This window comes from Somniosus microcephalus, chromosome 19 (assembly GCF_052327205.1).
Source record: "Somniosus microcephalus isolate GS21.2 chromosome 19, FLI_Smic_1.0, whole genome shotgun sequence".
In the NCBI taxonomy this organism is placed as follows: Eukaryota; Metazoa; Chordata; class Chondrichthyes; order Squaliformes; family Somniosidae; genus Somniosus; species Somniosus microcephalus.
Window position 1 is genome coordinate 63,584,542 of NC_141005.1, and position 19,483 is coordinate 63,604,024.

The following is a 19,483-nucleotide window of genomic DNA, read 5'->3' on the forward strand; positions in this document are numbered from 1 at the left end:
GGAAGAGTTGCCATCTGTTTGTTACGTTGCCACTGCTGTGTGACAAGGTCACAACTTACAGTGATGGGTTTTAAACCAGTGTTAAGCTCTGTCACGTGTTTTAAATGCAGAATAAAGCTATTTATAAACTTATTCCTTCGCCTTTTGCCCGAGGGCATTTTTTTTCAGATGGCATGCTTGAATAGGACTGACTCAGGATCTAATACTCTCCCTGAGAGCCTATTATATATGTCTATGTATCTGTCCATACAACACTGTTGTTGAAGATGGTATCAAGCTATAGCAGGGAGGAAGAAAACATCTTTACTGCACTGTCCTAAATTGAAAATGGTGGAATTCCAAAATTGCCCCTAAATTAAAAACGTTATAAATAATGGGCAGTTGGAGTTATCCAGTGCACTCGACCACCAATGCATTATGCCGTAGAATGACAAGCAAGTTCACAACTGTAATTCCCTACATGTTGAGTTCCTGATCTCAGTCGAGTAGATATCTAGTGCTTCCCCAGAGAGAGAGAGAGAGAGAGAGAGAGAGAATTTGAATGCTTAGTCGATCTTGTCTGTCCGGGAGGCATTTGCAGTGGCCAAGTGCCAGGTTTCCTGTCTACTCATCCTGTTGGCCAGGGTACAGGATGTGACTCAGAGAGATCTAAAGAAAGGCGGAGAGAAAAGAGAAAGAAGATTTTAGGTCTAAAACTTTCTCCCCCACCCCGCCCTCCTTCCTACAAATAGACGGCAATTTGTTTTTGGCTTTTTCTAATTAGATTGGTAACAGTGGCACCGGACAAAGGATCAGTGTTGCTTTGAGAGAGAATCACTAAAAATAATCCAACCAGGTCTAATCAAACTAGTAGAGACTTAAACTAAATCAGTGTCTCGTTATACCTGTCAATTATGCAACAAACATCCTGTGGTGCCCTCCGGTCGCGGAAGGCCTCGTTGGTACTGGCGGGCACCGTGTGCTCCCTCTTCAGGATGCCCGGGCATGGACAAGACCGCGGAAGAGAGGTAGGCAGCCAGAGCGACCCCCTCCCTCCCGCACGAGACGTGCTCCGAATTGCTGTTTTAGCCAGGACAGTTTTTTTTTGCAGATTAAATTTTTAACCTTGGCTAATCCTGCCAAAGATGTACTCTTTCTTTAAAATATTACTTTGTTTATTGTCTCCTTGAAGGTCACTCTTGCTATTTTGTCATAATGCTTGGGCAGGTTTCCTCCACCAGAAGCACATGTTTGCTTTATACCGTGTTAATTGCTAGTTTCCAGTAGGAGACCATATTTTAAAATCTCCGTGTCCTTGACTAGGGCCATAAAAAGGCTTTTAATTATTGGGCTGGAAAGTGCGGTCGGCAGCTTCCTGCGGGAAAATGCCTCCGAACCGCAAGTAAACTCCACACCTACTGGTGCCGCCATACCTCGAAGACACACACTCCTGGGCCTGCAGGCATACGCCTGCATAAAAGCCCAAATATCCCAGGAGCGCACGCAAGTGTCCCTGGGATCATGTGGGCCGGCCCAACCAATCTCAAAGGGGGATTCCATTTACGTATGGAATTCCCATAATCAAAATAGGAATCTCCTTTAAAAATAAACGCACTTTCACAATACTGAAATAAAAATAAATCATCACATGGTCAAAATTAATTAAAATACAATTTAATTAAACATTTAAAACAAAAAATTTATTTTTGAAATATAAATGTAAACATTTTTCATGGGGCCAAAAATAACAAACTAATTTTAAAGGTTTTTGTATGGTTAAACCATTTAAAAAACGTTAATATTTATTTAAACTCTTACGCTGGTAAAAGAAGGCCTTCCGCCTGCTTTTACCAGGCGTAAGGGTTTCATGGGCATTCGCTGGGTAGTAGTTAGGCAAGTAGCCCTACCCTGCAAATGTCCATTTCCTGCTGATGGGTATGATCTGTCGAGCTGAAATTTAACAGATTGCAAGTTCCGGGTTTTTGCGCATGTGCATCGCATGCATAAACCCGGAACCTGCGGGGCACTTACGACAGCGTACACGGTCCTAGGCCCCTGAAAATCCGGGCCAATATCTAATGACCCCTGCTGGAAAGTACGTGCATGTAAAGGCCAAATAAAGATGGAATTGGCCTCAAATGATGGTGCTAGGGGTCAGCCAGCTCACCAACACTCGTCATTTAGACTTGCATGAGTAGCCGCTTGAGTTAGGTGCCAGGGGGTTGCCAGTGCCCATTGAACTGTACCCGCAACTACCCAAATATATTGGGTTCTTTTGGCCTTGTGGTATAACCTTTGGCCAAATCAGTATATCTAAGACTGCACTTAAGCCAAATATTAAAAAAACACAATTTTTATACCAAATTTCTTTTGTGATAGTTGATGAAGGAAAATAGCTCACAGGCTGTATTGCACAGTCCCGCCGGTGTGAACCATAATTCGCTGATCGTTTCACTGGCAACAGAATGCCACACATGTGGCTCGCCATCTTTTATCTCCATCACTGTGCTGCTGGAGTGAAGGACTTTGACCATCTTACAGTGTTGAAATGTGCACTGATTTGTTGTAGGGAGCAAAGCACCCTTAGTTTAAAAAAGAAAATCATTCTGAATGTATGATTGACATTTTGGGGATGATTACCCCAAATTAGATTGACTTTTTTTAAAACATTAAATTGCAGTACAACTAATAATTTATTTTAGAAAGTGGACTGAATAATGGAGAGTCATCAGTGAAAATTCAATTGACTGTTGACAGAACTAATTTGTGAAATATGGCATTGTGACTGGAGCTGTACGATATGGGGGCTTGGCCTGGCACTTTTCTAAAGGCTAGTCAAGTTCCTGTGAGCTTTCCTACTAGCTGAGCCCTTGCTAACAAGCTGCTGAAGTCCAGCTCTTGGTGTCCAGTCTTTTGCTATTCTGTGCAAGTTGGGAGGGGAGGTGTAGCTTCTTGCTCTTGTGTTTGTCTCTCTTCCCTCCTCATTTACCACCCACCCCCACCCCATCCCCGTCCCGTTCTCTTGCTTTCTCTGAACAGCTTGAGGTAAGACACAAATCTCTGTTGGGGCAATAGTGATGTCTTAATGGAAGGTTATACAGTAACTCTGCACTAAAATATGCTTTCACATTTGTTTTACTGGGAAAACAGATTGTATTGCAAATTGCAATTTTTCTTTTAATATAAAGAGGACAGCCAATTTACGTATGATGTGAGTGTTTTAGTGTGGGTGGAGGTGCTGTATAATCTATATAACTTCAGTACTAAATATTTTTTCGCACAGTAGCTTCATGATGTAATGTAGTCTATAACATAACTTGCATTGTTTTTAGTCTTACTTACACTGATCCATATTAAGTACCTGTTATAATGTGCTCCGTGAGACCATATTACAAACTAACTCCAACCATGAGGAGGAATTTGCTACTGTGCAAAAAAAAATGTCAGCCTTGTGTAAACTATGTTGTTGCATTTGTAATTTAAGGAGGAAGTCTTTCCATTGGAATCCCCTTTAAGAAAATCAAACCTCCTTGTGGATACTTGCTCGTTACTGAGCTTGGCTGTTAACACACACACAAGCTGAAACGCTATTGGTTAATTATTGTACTGGCTGTTAAGCCTATTCCTTTACATTATTTGTCTCAGTAACTGCTCCCAGTCAGTCCCCCTGACTATAATGCACATAACTAAAAATCTTCCTAAAAGAAGTCAAAAAGACTAAATCAAAATAAGAGGATATATTAAAGTTCCTCATAACTTTTTCTTAAAGTGGTTTTGATGATGATACTCACTCTTTCAACATTGTCAGCTATGGCTATAGAGCCCAAAGTCTTGTTGGAGCCACACTGTTTCTGATAGATAGTTGAGTTTGTATCTTTGCACTGGAGTAAGCTTCTGTACCTCTCTCCATCCTGTGTTCCTTAATGTGTTTTCATCTCTTTCCTCTCTGAACTAGAGCATTCGTTTATCTCCGCAAAGAACAGTAAAATCCCAGCACTGTCCTTTTCCTCTGCCCTTCGATCTCCGAGACTAGCCACTAAGATTGTGGTCTACAACCCTGCTGATGCTTGCTCACCTCTCTCTCAAGGTCCCCCTGGTTCCTTCCAGTTTTCTTGCTGCCTGTTCTCGCCCTTCTCAGGTTGCGTTTATTAGTTTATCTGCTGGGTTCCTGTACAGTCAGTGATTGCACTAGGAACTAGATTACAAACTGAAGGCTTTTACAGAGTGGAGCTGACTCCTTGTACCCTTGGGTTAGTAACTAGAATTAGATTCGCTAAAACAACAGGAGAAGAAGTTTGATAGCAAAATACTGCAGATGTTGGAAATCCGAAATAACAACAGAAAATGCTGGAAAAACTCAGCAAGTCAGGCAACATCCGTGGAGAGAAATTTGAGTTGACGTTTCGGGTTTGACCCTTCTTCAAAACTGGAGAGAAAAGGAACTAGATCGAAGGCAGGGCTGCGATCGGACAAAAGAATAAAAGAACCAAAAGAAGTAAAAGAGATTAGAAGCTAGACGAGATGGTAATAGGCTGTGATTAGGTGTAAAGTGTACTGGCAGGGCAAAAGATAGCTGCCAGGTGTGAGAGAGAAACAAAAGGAAAGGGGGGGGGGGGGAAAGGAAAGGAGTGGAAAAATATAAGTGAAAATGAAATAGGGGCCGAGGTTATGATCTGAAATTGTTGAACTCGCCCAGATTATTTCCTTTTAATAGTACTCTCGAGTGATTGATGGATGTTATACTTAGCAAATGCCTGTTATATAATTCTTTTAAATTGACACCATATCAGTATATTACATCTACTTTTGTTTTGAATACTTCTTGAATTATTTTGTGTATGTATATGTGTACATATTATTTTGTGTATGTATATGTGTACATATAATTAATATTTATTTTAATTCCCCAATTTCCCATCGATGTTCTGCCCTCGGCCCTCTTCTGAAGGCACTGAGCCATCTTGGGATATGGTTCTGTAGGCCTCCGCAGCCTTCTGGAACCTCGCCCAAGTGCATATTCATGGGTGAGCCTAGACAGTCAGTTTCTGTGCGCTGTTTGACTATGGCACGATCAGCTAATCCAACACAGACCAGGGATTGCACCTACGTTCCTCCTGGCCTGTATTGCTCAGTACCACACTAAGTGCTGTATGTACCCAGTAAGCCATTTTTTGGAGGGAGAGTAATCTGATTAAGAAGTTTCTTTTAAGGGATACTTTTGATAACTTTGTGGGTAGAAATTGTATTGTGGAAACCATATTAGGAAAATATTATGAATAATGGACCCAAAAATAAAACTCCTAAACATTCTGTAAATTAGGATTATCCATATCTGGATAAAGTTTAAGTTTTGGTTTCTTTTAGGAACTGGGCAATGCCTTTTGTCCACATGTATTTGCATTAACTGTAAGTCCACTAATTGCAGTAAGCCTGAAGTTGCCAACATAATAGATACTACCAGAGTGTCAATAAACTACACAAGGGTAATTCAATTGAGGGGCTTGGGTGGTTTTGTTATGGGAACACTGGGTTTATTTAAGTGTTTACGGCTGTAAATACCCTAAACGGGATAATATAAAGTGGATAGTGAATGTCAAAATGGAGTGACTTGTGTTTTCAACAGTTATAATAGGGATGACACTGTCTAGCTTCAGGTAGGGCTTTGCAGGTTAGGACTTGGATGACCTAGGATATAAAGATTAGTGTTTTGATGCAGTATTGGATTATTTTGTATAGTAAATTCCAAAGAACTTTGCTATCCTGATACAGTGCACACAGTGAAGCTAAGATTCCAAGATGTGCATGTTGTCCAGTCTCTGTTCCCCCTATCTCCTCTTCCACCTGTCCCCAGTGTGCATGTTGTCCAGTCTCTGTTCCCCCTATCTCCTCTTCCACCTGTCCCCAGTGTGCATGTTGTCCAGTCTCTGTTCCCCCTATCTCCTCTTCCACCTGTCCCCAGTGTGCATGTTGTCCAGTCTCTGTTCCCCCTATCTCCTCTTCCACCTGTCCCCAGTGTGCATGTTGTCCAGTCTCTGTTCCCCCTATCTCCTCTTCCACCTGTCCCCAGTGTGCAAATCATAAAGTGTGGTAATATCCCATGATAACCGAACACAGCCAGCATCATAAAACCTTGCTGTCTGTGCACCCCGCTGTTAAAATGGAAGTACGTTTTGTTACCCAACAGTCATGGGTGTTGTCTCCACATCAGATTTTACCATTAGGCATTAGACCTTGTGCTGAAAGATGCTTTTTAAAATCAGTTTTATGCAAACCATAATTCCTAGTTCACTGAATCTGTCATGTTGTGTGGAACTGATTCAATAACTTTTCCCAATTCTGTAGGATGCATTGAGGTCAACTGCACTCAGTGAGGGAATTTGGCCTCTTGACTACAGAGATTAAAGTGATCAAGACTTTACTTTCGTATTAAGAGCTTTCGATTTCTTAATTTTTTCAGAATGCTTGACACTAGAATAAGTCGGTGCCAATGACCTCATTGAGATGCAACATGTGCTTTATAATTGAATCGAGGAGTGTCTGTTCCGCAGTAAAACAAAGTGTAACTCACTAACCACTGATCGTGGGGTTAGAAGCAAGACCGACCCAGTAGTGTCAGTGTAGCAATTTAATCCCAGTGCTTCATTTTATTTGCTAAACTCTTTCACAGGTGGCTAACGCCAACTCTTTTGATAAATCAGCTGGTTGCTTTACAGTAATCTCTCTTAGTGTTTGCGGTTATAACTGAGCCATAATACATTTTTTTTTAGTAAAGGTGTGTATTTGGAGGCAGCAAGATCTCTAGAATGCAGTCTTCAGTGTTACAATTCTCTTGCAGTCGTTGCTGCAGTCCTGTCTATGTATAATTTAGTACTGTTGCTTGCTTTTTGACACAGTCTATTAATCTGAAATACTTTGTGGAGCAGTTGCAACTGTGCTCCCTGTCTCAAAATCCCAGAAGTTAAACCGGTGTTTATTGGTAAGCCTGTGCTTGAGCTAGAATGAAGATTTAAAAATTTTTAATTTCTTATTTAAAAAATAGCTCCCCTTGAAAAATGGAAAGACACCTGGTATTCTGTATGCAGCGGTGATGCTAAGGATGGCGCTGAAAGAGACCTAGGTGTCTTCATTGACTCAATGCTAAACATGTCAAGCTGATTGATAGCCAATAGAATGTTGAAGTACATAGCCAAAACCGGGGAATGAGTCAGATAAAGTGGTGATAAAACTGTACAGTGCTCTGCTTGAACTGTACCTTGAGAATTGTGCCCAGTTCTGGTCACCAAGGCACAAGGGAGACATGCAAGCCCTGGAGACACTACAGAGAAGAGCCACAAGGCTAGTGTCAATGGTCTAAAACTTGGACTCCTCAGCCTGCAGAGGTATATCAGATAGTTAAGGACATATTACTTTAAATTGCAAGAGTGGGACAATGAGACACAGATTCAGACTAACAAAGTTAGTCTTGTGATTTTTTTTTTTGTTGAGAAGAGGGTGTGCAGTGGTCACCAATAACTGGAAAGAGTCAAGAACAAGCAGTTGGGTTAAGGGAATGGAGTAGTTGGATAATATTGAAACCAAAGATATTTTTAAATAAAACTACCTGTTTATGACCAATTTCAAAGGGCTCCCAAAGGTATGCTCCAATAATCAGTAAAATAGAAAGAATAAGCAATGACGTGTGAGCTCTGGTTCCTGGTGCGATCTGACTGTCTGTTTGAGAGGGGAGTGGGTTAGGAAGTAGTTGATCTAAGGGTTGGAATTTTCTAGGTATCCAGATGTATGGAAACACTCAGTGCTGCACAAATATCCATCTCATAAGAGCTGACTCACTAATCCTAATGTACATGAGCCTTTTTTTATCATAATGCATTCACAAAGTAATTCAGTTTTACTAATTAATCTCATTTGAAAGGTGGAATGGATTCTTGTAGTAATGTGTATGTTAAAAGCATCGCTTTCTGCCTTAAGCCATTAAGATAAAGTGTGTATGCAGAAAATCTACTTGACGTTGGCCCATAAGGAGTTTGAGACAGAATCATTCACTCATTCATCTAACCATTTCTGGAGTTGTCCATGTTCTGTTGCTTCATCTAATCACCTGCTAACCTGCTTGTTCACTGCCTTAAATGCAATGCTGTCGACGTGGCATTGATGCATCCAGCAACCCGGTGTCTGTCTCAGCTTCTCGTGTATAAATAAAGCAATGTACTTAATGTGCTGATGATCTTGTGGAAAAGGAATTATTTACTGGGGATTGGGTGGGGGAGTGGAGTGGAGAAATCAGGATGGCAACTGAATTATTAGGAGCTGCCATGTTGATTTTCCCAATTGAGTCATTGCTTGGGGTCAGGATGGCAAGAGGCCCTGGATCTGTGAAACCTCTATGTGCCCATTGTCGGATTTATTCTCCAGCATTGCAAATAAGGTTGTAAAGAAGCTTAGTTTTTCCAATTGGGTTTAATGCTAAATTGTCTCGTTCAAAGCAACCATTCACTGGATCGTTGGTGCTGGGAGCTCCTATCTCTACTACTGCTGTCTTTTGATTCTGATCCTTGCCAGCTGTGAACTTATAATCTGACAACTAATCACAATGATAACTAAAGCTTTGGTTTAACCAGTTCTTTTGTAATATTAATTTGTTGTCTCGCCACTTCTGTTAGGAGGGTTGGGGCAGTTTGGGCTGTAAGTTTTCTCAGAAGACTAGTACTGACAATAGTTGCAATCAGCTGATAAGCAGTGCACTGCTGAAGGGGAGAAACCAGTGCTTTTTCCACCTCATTGATTAGTTCCTCCATGTAGGAGTCTAATGGGGAGCTGATGAAACCTCCTCTGTTGAAAGGGTATGCGTTTGAATTTCTGTCAAGACTGGGGTTCATCCTAAGACACATTTGAAGTGGAAGTCCAGGATTCCACCTGCATCAGATTGCTTTAGCCTAGTGGTCTTTACACTACATCACTGTCTTGTGATCCTTAAATTGTGGAATGTATATACAGTAGAAATCACCCATCCTTGCTTTCTTGAAAGCTTGCAATTTGCCTGATAAATTTTCTGGACTAGTTTCCCCCCACATCAAACCTGTATAGGGAGCACCTAATGTTCCAAATGTTGCTGCAACTGAAAATTGTTTCGAAGGAAGATCTGCAGGTATCATTACACTTTCTGCAGGATGTGTCCTTTTTGTTCTGTACGATAAGATTGTTCCAGCGCTGCGTGCAGTCCGGGTAAATTTGTAGAAGTACAGGGCTCTTTAGATTACGAAAATAGCTTTTCCCAAAGCTCATCATCTACTCTCTAAACATTTCTACTGCAGCCTGACATGACTTGCTGTTCTAACCATTTGTTGCAGTACTGTGAAACAAGTCTTAAAGTCTGCGAGTAATGAGCACTGTAGAAACTTGTAGTTGGTGCCACAATGTTGGGTGTTTCTAGACTCAAATTATGCAAGTTGAAAATTGCATACTGGCTTTCGAATGTGTGTTGATTTGAAGAGTGGAATTTTCCAACCCTAAGATGTCTGCAGGTGTGAGGTATCGATGATAAACTAATAAACACCTGTTATATTTACTCTGGACTCTGTAGATATATTAGTTAAATTAGCGGCAAGGTTTTTAAGCGGTGTGCTGGGCTTTTATATAGAGTAATGCATGTCTGCTTGGCTGCTTCCTTTATGTGGCTAACATACAGGAACGTTGTGTATCAAAGGCATATGATTCTACATCAGGTCACCAACTGAAAATAAACCCTGTTCACTGAGCATGCCTGCTGATTGTGCCCATCTTGGACTATCCATTCAGCATCTTAATGGCTATGTTGTTGCCTACAGGTATAATATAGATATCTTCCGATGAGTCCAGAGGAACCTTAACCAATTGTCTTAAATAATGCTTGAAGCCACTGATTTCCATTTGTTTTAAACCTAAGTTACAGTACTACACTATGTTCCTTGGGCATTGGAGGTAGTTGTCCATCCTTGGGTTTAGATTTCCTTTATATGAGACCCCCTCCAAATATTGGCACATTCCCATGAACCCCTATCCTAACTTCAGCCCAAAGAAAAATAGTCTTATAATAGAAAATATTTTGATTGGTCGTCAGCAACATAAACTACATGACATGCTTGTAAGTCAATAATGACAGAATTCTCCTGATACTGTCCTCATGCCAGCCCCAGAAGGACAGAAATCTGATCTTGTGGTCTCCACTTTGAAATCCAACAGGTTAGATTTGACAAAGGGTTGACCCGAAACGTTGACTCTATTTTCTCTCCATGGATGTTGCCTGGCCTGTTGAGTTTTTCCAGCATTTTCTGTTGTTAGTTTCGATGTCTGCTTTATTTCTTGTGCATTGTAATTAACCTCTGAAACTTTAACTTTCTCGATAAATACATTCTTGGGTTTAGTTGGGAATTACAAGGTCTGTTTCCCAAAGAATTAAAAAAATTATAATGGGGGAATCTTTGTTCTCATAATGTGGATATCCAGAGAAAAAATTGTCTGTACTTGATTTGCTTTGGGAATCATTGCATGCAGAACTTTTCCCTCCGGTAATTTGGTAGGCAGTGTCCATGATGTGTTAGATTGTAGACATTTTGTCGAAGGAGCAGACTCGAAGTGCTGAATATCCCTTTCTTCTTCAATCCTTTTATGTTGTTTGAGGCCTTGAGAGACTTGCATGATACACAAATGGTATGTGTTTGAGTTTAGATCATTTCTGTTCTGAGATTTCTGAGCTTCTCAAATAGTGGTGGTTAGTTAATTGCACAGTTATTCTGTCTCCAGTAAACCATAAAGTAGTTAGGAGTTTCCACACCTGGCCATCCACTGCCTTTTAACATCAGAATGGATTCAATTTCTTTGGTTTGACTGTAAATTGCCTGCAGCACTGAAGAGACACAACTTGCTGCTCTTGATGAAATGTTAGACTTGGCCCTGCACCTTAGAGATTAGCCCCGTGGTGTTGCACTCGGGACTGCATCTGCAAGTTCCCATCTACTGGTCACCGTTTATTTTTAGTTTTTGATTTTTATTTCACAAACATTTGCGGTGTATGTTCAGTTGATTGTAGAAATACCAAATGTTCCTGCAAAATACAAATCAAATTGAACTGCAGTGCTCTTCCCCCTTGTGTGTCATCCCATCTTTATTGCTGCATCTCCGTAGTGTATGTACTCCATCGCCAACCCAGAGGGCTGGCATATGAGAAGTGTGAGCTTCACAGCTGTCAAGTCAATCCTGCACTGCAAATGACCAAACACTGTGGGGAAGAGACTGATCCTATAAGAACATAAGAATTAGGAGCAGGAGTAGGCCATACAGCCCCTCAAGCCTGCTCCACCTTTCAATAAGATCATGGCTGATCTTTGATTTCAACTCCACTTTCCCACCCCATCCCTATATCCCTTGATTCTCCTAGAGTCCAAAAATCTACCTATGTCAGCCTTGAATATATTCAGCATCCACAGCCCTTTGGGGTAGAGAATTCTAAAGATTCACAATCATCTGAGTGTAGAAATTCCTCCTCCTCTCAGTCTTAAATGGCCGGCCCCTTATCCTGAGACTGTGCCCCCTACTTCTAGACTCTCCAGCCAGGGGAAACAGCTTCTCCGCATCTACCCTGTCAATCCTGCTGGTTTCTTCCCTTCTCTTTTTTTCAATGGACAATAAGAGCTTGCATTAATGTTGTGCCTTTAACACAGAAAAACATTCCAAGGCACTTCCGAGGAAGAAACAAACAGGCCCCAATTTGTTTTGCGAGGATCTGAAAGGCTTGATTAAAGAGATTGGTTTTAAAGAGGCTTTTATACACACAGAGAGAGGTGGAGGGTTTTGGAGTGGGGACCTCCAGAGAGTCGAGCTGAGACAGCTGAAGGCACTGGAATGAGATAACTAAGATTAGGATAAGACCACGGAAAGATTTGAAAATGATGGCACGAATTCTGAAATTACATTTTTAAAGTTGTTTTTCCCTGATATGTGGGTAATACTGTATTTGATGCCTATTCCTAGTTGCCAATACTTCTTTTGCTACTGATTGGCTTACTAAACCATTCCAGAGGGCATTAAGAGTGAATCAATTATTGCAGGACTGGAGTCACTTGTAGGCCAGACCAGGTACTGGTAGTGGGTTGATAGCAAAATACTGCAGATGCTGGAAATCCGAAATAACAACAGAAAATGCTGGAAAAACTCAGCAGGCCAGGCAACATCCGTGGAGAGAAAATAGAGTCAACGTTTTGGGTGAAAACCCTTTGTCAAACTAAAGAAGCACAGGAAATGAAATAGATTAAGAGGCCAGACTGGGAGAGAACAAAAGTGAAGAGACATTAAGAGGTATTCAAAACAAGATGAGATGGTGATAGGACTAGTGGAGACAAAAGACGGCTCTAGATTAGGTGTGAAATGCACTGGCAGAATGGGAGACAGCTGCCATGTGGGAGAGAGAAAAAAAAAGGGGGAAGGGCACAAAACAAAGGTGTGGGTAAAAAATAAAAGTAAAAATGTAATAGGGGCCGAGGTTATGATCTGAAATTGTTGAACTCAATGTTGAGTCCGGAAGGCTGTAAAGTGCCTAATCGGAAGATGAGGTGCTGTTCCTCGAGTTTACGGTGAGCTTCCGTGGAACAGTGCAAGAGGCCGAGGACGGTGAGGTGCGAGTGGGAATGGAGCGGTGAATTAAAGTGACAGGCGACCGGAAGCTCGGGGTCATCCTTACGGACTGAACGGAGGTGTTCCGCAAAGCGGTCAACCAATCTGCGTTTGGTCTGGGTAGTGGGTTCCCTTTCTTGACAGACATTAGTGAACCAGTTTGATTTTATGACAGCTTTCTTGGTCATTTTCAGGTGCTGGCTCATAATTTAGCAGATTTGTTGAATTTAGTTTCATAATTTACCATGATGGGATTTGAATTTAAGATCAATGGGTTGTTAGTCCAGTACCATAACCACTAGGCTACTATACCCATCACATAGAGTGAGCCAATGGAGCTTGGACAGGGCACGGGTGATGGGATTGTGGGGATTGATGCGGGTGAGGATGAGAGCTGTGGATTAGAACTAGTTGCTCACTTGGAGGGTAAACGCTGAAACATTGGTTTGGTTGAATGGCCTAGTTCTGTGTATGTATTTCTATGGCCGCGATTTTGCCAGCGGAGGCGGGATCATGGCGGGAGAGGTGGTTGGCGGGTTCCGGTCCTACTCCCGTTAATAGGGCTTGTTAAGCCCACCCTGCAGGGTTCCCGGCCAATTAAAAGGAAGCGGGTCTGATGATCATTTGATGATGCGTCATCAGCCGGTTTCCTTAAAGGGACCATGGCCGCATTCATTTTGACAGTTGTGCTGTCAGTTTTCTGCAGCATTGAGGTGCTGCAAACACTGACGAGCACTACACAAAGGGGGACGGCTGCACCCAGGCTCTCGCACGACTCCCTCCAAATGCTTATGGAGGGAGTCACAGCACGCAGGGAGGTCCTCTTCCTTTCCAAGGGCGGAAGAGACCTCCCTAGGAGATCAACGCAGCCCGGTTGCACATTACACAGGAGGGCAAAAGCAGGGATGTCGTCAGGAGGACCAGGCTGCAGTGGTGCAAACCTTTCAATGATCTCAGTAGATAACGAAACGTTACTGCAAAGCCACATCCTGCTCTGCCACTTATCACATCCCCATAACTCTGCCTTCCCTATCCTACTCCTGCACATCCTTACTCACACCAACTTACCTTGCACCTCCACTCATCCCTCTCTATCTACATTATCACATCCCCCATCTCACTAGCCACCCCTCACCCTCGCCCTCATCCTAGTGCAATCATACCAACTAACAACACAAAAGGGTAGGCACTTGAGTGTTTTATGCAATGTTCATGTAAATTTTCTGTTAATGTGTTGTCAAACATTGAAATCTTTATGCTCAACACTTTGCCTTATTGTACTGATCTGTGCTCACCTTTGGAAGTGGCTTAGTGAGTTGTAGTGACTGGTGAGATATAACGGTTCCCCCCGCAATGGTGAGGAGTGGGAAAGGAATGGCTTGGTCATTGTAGGAATGCTTTATGGTGCTGGTGTCAACCTGGCGCATCATGTGGCAGCCAGGGTGTACAGCGTCAAGTGAAGTAAATCTGGCCATGGTGATGCCATTGCTTGCAGCAATGTTGTCGGGTGCTGATGCCCTGTGTCGTGTGCAGCATCAGGTGATTGAGGAGAAGTGTTGGTGTTGTTGGTGTTGGGGCTGATTGTGGAGGGATTCAGAGGACCAAGGTGAGATTTTTTAAAGGGCACCGATGTTGCTGGAATAGATGGCAGCTGAAAGTGAGATGACAGAAGCGATCTGTCAGTGGTGAGTGAGCTTGCTCCAAGGAGGTGACAGTGGATAGAGAGTTTACTCCAAACACTTCCAAACTGCATACAGCTCAAAAGTGTCTTCCAAGTCCTGGAGGCTCAAGCTTCTGATATTGGAAAGTGACCAGCTATGAAATGGTAACTTTCATATCATTTTTGCAGCTGTCACCAATTCACAGCAATGGGGAGACATAGAGAACCCGACCTACTTGATCTCCGAACAACGTGAACCCCGTTAAAAATGTGGTAAAATAGAAAAAGGCTGTTAAGTATCTTAAATGCCTCCCTGCCGCTTGGTGTCGGATCTGTTCTGAAATCGAACACCCAACACTTTGGAAACTTACATGGAGGCGGGTTCGCAGCAGCTTCCCAACCCGCTGTCAATCATTTCGATTTTGACAGCGGACCCGCCTCCAAACCGGCACTCTGAGCGCCGGCAAAATTCAGCCCTATGTATTTGGAGGGATACACAGAAAGGCAGACAGAGGACCGTATAAAATCCCTTGTACATGAAAGTACAACTGTGGGATAAGCACATTTAAGGGAACATGAGCTGGTTGTGTTTTACTTCCTCTTATAATAAAATTCCAGTGCTGCAGTGGTATGTTTGTAGTTGTACGTAGATAATAAATTTGACCTGATATGCTTCCGGATCTTTGCACACGTTTGAAGATGAGACCTAAAGTGGAGACTTGGGTGGAAAATTACCCATGCTAAACAAAGGCTGTCGAGTTAATTATTGTCATTTAGATTACGGGACCTTGTACATCGTGAGTTTCATCTTTACTTTTGAATGACTGCTTCTCGACTTTGAAACAACTGATGCAGCAGTCAGCTCCTGAGGCTGATAGTTGCGTGAACACTGTTCTTGGATCACAGGCCTGTGTGGACAACAGCCCAAGTGAATGACCATGTCTGTTCTTAAAAATCGGTTACTCCCACTGACGCTCGGACAGTCCCTGTGGAATCCGGTTCTAGTATGATCCTGCTGGTGCCTGTTTTTGGAATAGATGCGCTTGTTACCTGCTGATTTATGAATTCCTGCAATCGGACTTCCCCCCCCTTGGCTGTGAGTTACCATGCTGCTGGCGATGTGGCAGACCTGGCTTGCTTTGTGCTGTCGTTTCCGTGCTGTAGGTAATGGCAGGGGAGCACGATTAGGCTGCCAGTAGTTGGCTTTCACATTTCCTTTTTTATTTGCTCGCTAAAAGCTGCTTTTCTAATCCAATTTGTTTCCAGTGCTCTGAAATTCTTTGGATAATTGCTGGTGTTCCTCTGAGACCGAGAGGAAAAATGTCTATCGTAGCTTTTCTGGAGGGGTGGGAATGCGGTTCATACCCACAAAGAGCAGGTGTTCAAAGATCATAGCCCACATTCAGAGATTAATTAAATTTACACAGTACAGTGATGTCAAAAGTGCCCAAGTCTTTTCAGCAGTAACATTTTCAGAGTTGAGTGAAAAATGTTGGTGATTCCGATTGAACAGATGGTTTCCAAGTTGGTCATTAAAGTCTCTCCACAGAGCAGAATCGGTTCTGTTTTATGCAGAAGTTTGATTCTGTCTGCGTCTTCTCTCTTCGCTCACCTTGAGTAAGGCAATTGATTGCTGGAAGCAGCACTCGAACTTGTACAGAGAGCCATGTTTTTATTGAAATGTGTGCTTTCAAATTAGAGGAGTATTTTAGTGATGCAGCTTCCAAGTGAAAAGGTGTAGGTCTATACTGTGGTTTTTTTTCCTCAAATTAATTTTTCACTTTTTATAGGCTGTCTTAATTTATTTTCTGAAAGTCCATCTTTCTGTGAGAACAATTTCAGTTTATACCAACAAGTAATGAATTTTCTGCATGTGGAAGGGATGATCTGGATAAGGATTTAAGGCTTTGTGCTTTCTGTAAATTTATTAGCAGTTCTGGGAAAGGTGATGTGTTTCTGCCCCTTCCCGCCCCGGACTACTTTATGCCGTGCAGCAGCAGAGAACCTCGGCCTTGCACAGAGCGGCATATTGCAGGCTCACCCCACCATCCCCCACGTGCTGAGCTCCTCATCTTTGACAGTGCAGCTGTGGTCATGAGCAGACTCCTGATCCCACCTCGGTGGGAAGGGGAGAGCATGCAGGGAATCGTACCCTGCAGCTGCTTTCCAAAGTAGCACTGGCAGAGATCTGGGAGAGGTGATCTGCACAAGCTTTTGGATCGTGAGGAGATTAAAAGGAAAGGGATGCCACATTAATAAAGCAAAATTACTTAAAATTTTTAACTGATTTGTCGTTGACCATCGTGTATCTCCTCCCCACCCCACCCTACCCTCCATCTCAATCACGCAACCCCTTTCAGTGAAGCAAGTAAAGAGAGGTCAGTCTTGGCTGTGGACTTGTCCACTGCTGTCTTTGCTGCTCCATGATTCACTAGTAGGGACATAACTAGGGAGAGTGGTTCTGTCTATGCTTTTCCTCTCTGTGATGGATCACCTCAGCTCTGCATGAAAATGTAATTGTTCCCTTCCTCAATGGCTTCCACCCAAAAAAACAGTCAATATTTTCCAAAGAAGGAAAATTATATGTTGGCACTTTCTCTCTTTTTCTTCCTTCTCCCCCTTTGCCCTCAATGTTCCTCTTCTACCAGCCATAAATCATACTGGTCTGTGATTCCACGGGCAGCGATTACCCTCCATTATGTGTCAGCAGTCTATCCAACTATGGGGCCATCACAGCAAAGGCCCTGTTCTTGCAATGTCCATTTCTGCATGTCCCACAAGGGTAAGAGAACAGTAATCAGGAGCAGGATTCCTGGCTATTTTTTTCCTCCCATCCCATTCCTTCCCTTCCCTTCAGGGACACCAAGGCTAATTGTAGTACCCAAACTGCTATCAAGTCTGCTACTGGGAAGCAGGGATTAACCTGTGCCAGTCCAACCACTTTTTATATTGTGTGTTTCTCTTCCCTTTTGGCATCATGTCTGTTGGATTTAATCAAAACAGCTGATGGGTTGTTGTCCTCTGGACTGGAGAGGATCAAATAGACACCATTTTGATAAAGCAGCCATCGCTATATTTCACATCACAACAGGGCATATCAGTGTATTTTGACCCATCTTTTCACCTTAGAGGAACACTAGCAACAGGACATATTACCTCTGCTAGAGTGGGTGATGCTTTTAGATTCCAGAATGTCTTGATTACAAAACTGACTGCTTTCTTTCCCCCCCCTTACTTCTTTCCTTCGCAGTGAGAAATAAATCTAACACCGCCATCAGTGGCGCACAGACACAGACGGAGCGAAGCACCACCCGGGAAGGATCCAGCCAGCGAGTGCCGCGGCAGCCGAGCGCCACCAGAGTCCCCAAAGGCAGCAGTACCGGGAAAACTACTGGAAGTGGCAGCAGCACACAAACAACATCCAGCCAGTAGACCGAAGCATGTCTAACATCTGACGTAAAGATGACCGCATTGCAGGAGTTTAAAGCGGGGGGGGGGGGGGTCCTGTCGTATTTTTTTTTCTCCCGCTCTCTCTCCTGGCAAGTGGAATCTGCTGCCACCAGACTCTTGATCACTTGTTTGTTGTGATGCAAGCTTGGAGGAAAATGTAGCTTGGTTCAGTGATTGTACTAGATTGTTGTTGCCTTTCACACTACTGAAAAAAAAAGTCATTTAAAAAGTGCTGTTGTAAATGTAACAGGTGCTGGCCAACTTTTGAGGTGGCTCAGTACGTCTCCAAGTCAATCTCATTGGATGAGTTGCGTGACAAAGCCAGGGATGAGCTATGTTCAGCCTCCCATATAGACAGATAGGCAAGCAACAGGTTTTCCACTTCACCCCGGACATTAGAGCTTCTCTCGTCCGCAGCGCGTATTAAAATTCGTGCACGTATTATCTACTATTTCATACGGACAGGAGTAGGCCATTCAGCCCCTCGAGCCTGTTCTGCCATTCAATTAGGTCATGGCTAATCTGTGTCTTAACTCCATCTACCCGCCTTCAATTTTAATGATTGAAAATTGTGGGTAGCTGGTGCCAGAATTTGTGATCAGGTGCTCCACACGGGCAAATCTCCTATATCTTCCAAAATGTCACTTTGTTAGCATGCAAATTCACAGGATTGTTCCTCATCGTGAGCAACACATACTCTGTAAATTGAACTTTATGTAAGTTAATCATTTCTAGCCCTCCACCCACCCACCACCCCCCCCAAATCAACAAAGGTTTAATTTTCACGGCATCCTAAGCTGATTCGAAGATATCAAACTCCTTACTGTGATCAGTTACCTGTTGATGTGTAGCTCAAGCAGTGTTTATGCTGTACAGGAAACTTTGTGCTATCCGGAGGTGAGCTATCGGCAATCTGGAGCCACCGGCAAAAATCAACAGCCGTTTTTTATTCTTTTTGTTTGTTTTTTTTGCTTTGTTTGAACAGTCAAGCTGTGCAAGGTCTGTAGCTATAGCAACAGCTTCAGCTACAGAGCTTTAGGGCCACACCCGAGTGTTTAGAAGCTGTTGCTAAGCAACAGTGTTTGTTGTCAAATACGGAGATAAGAATCTCCGTATCTCTCAACATTAACTCTGGAGAGTACGGCAGTTTTGAGGCAACGGCAGCAGCTCGGTCCCGTGGGTGCCGGATAGCACAAAGTTTCCTGTACTATGTATTTTGTATATATGTGTCTTCCGAAGGGGATACATGCTCCAAATAAACGTGTAGTATCAGCCATGTGTTGCTGTACACCTTCATATTCTGGGCCAACAGAAACAGAAAAAAAAACTGGGGGGAAAAATCTCAATTTTCTATTGTAACTGAAGGACGTGAACTGCCTGTATCAACAAATTTAACTTCCCGATTCTGGCAGAATGTCTTTATTTACTGAAAGTGCGTGTTTTTAAATTTAAAATCACGTCTTTTTCCTCCATCTCGATTAAGAATCTTGTGTCTTTCAATATCCTATGATTGTAACGAGCCCTTTTGTGTTGATTGTGCCATGCTGACCACATAACCCTGCAGACCAATCAGATTCCTCAACATTGGTTTGTGGTGTCACATGATTAGAGTGGACCAACCAGAGCAAACTTTTTTTTGGCGACGATGATAATTCCTCAAGTTCCTCTGTGCTCCCATCACACCTGTCCCCCGGAATGCTTCAGCTCTGCTGCATTCTCACTTGAGACCCACCCCACCCTTCCTCCCAC

The 19,483-nt window shown here is 42.9% G+C and overlaps 1 protein-coding gene across 7 annotated transcripts in view; it reads left to right on the forward strand.

The window, feature by feature from the left end:
- mzt2b (mitotic spindle organizing protein 2B) overlaps positions 1–19,008 on the forward strand; it is a 29,937-nt gene extending 10,929 nt beyond the window's left edge. For 5 of the 7 annotated variants that reach the window (XM_085961905.1, XM_085961907.1, XM_085961909.1 and 2 more), the window contains exons 4-5: positions 3,935–4,117; positions 17,535–19,008. In XM_085961905.1, coding sequence (XP_085818031.1) covers positions 3,935–4,117; positions 17,535–17,716 — 365 coding nt within the window. In that variant the 3' untranslated portion in view covers positions 17,717–19,008. The remainder of the gene's footprint in view (positions 1–3,934; positions 4,118–17,534) is intronic. The other 2 variants (XM_085961911.1, XM_085961912.1) reach the window with 2 other exon arrangements.
- The last annotated feature ends 475 nt before the right edge of the window (positions 19,009–19,483 follow it).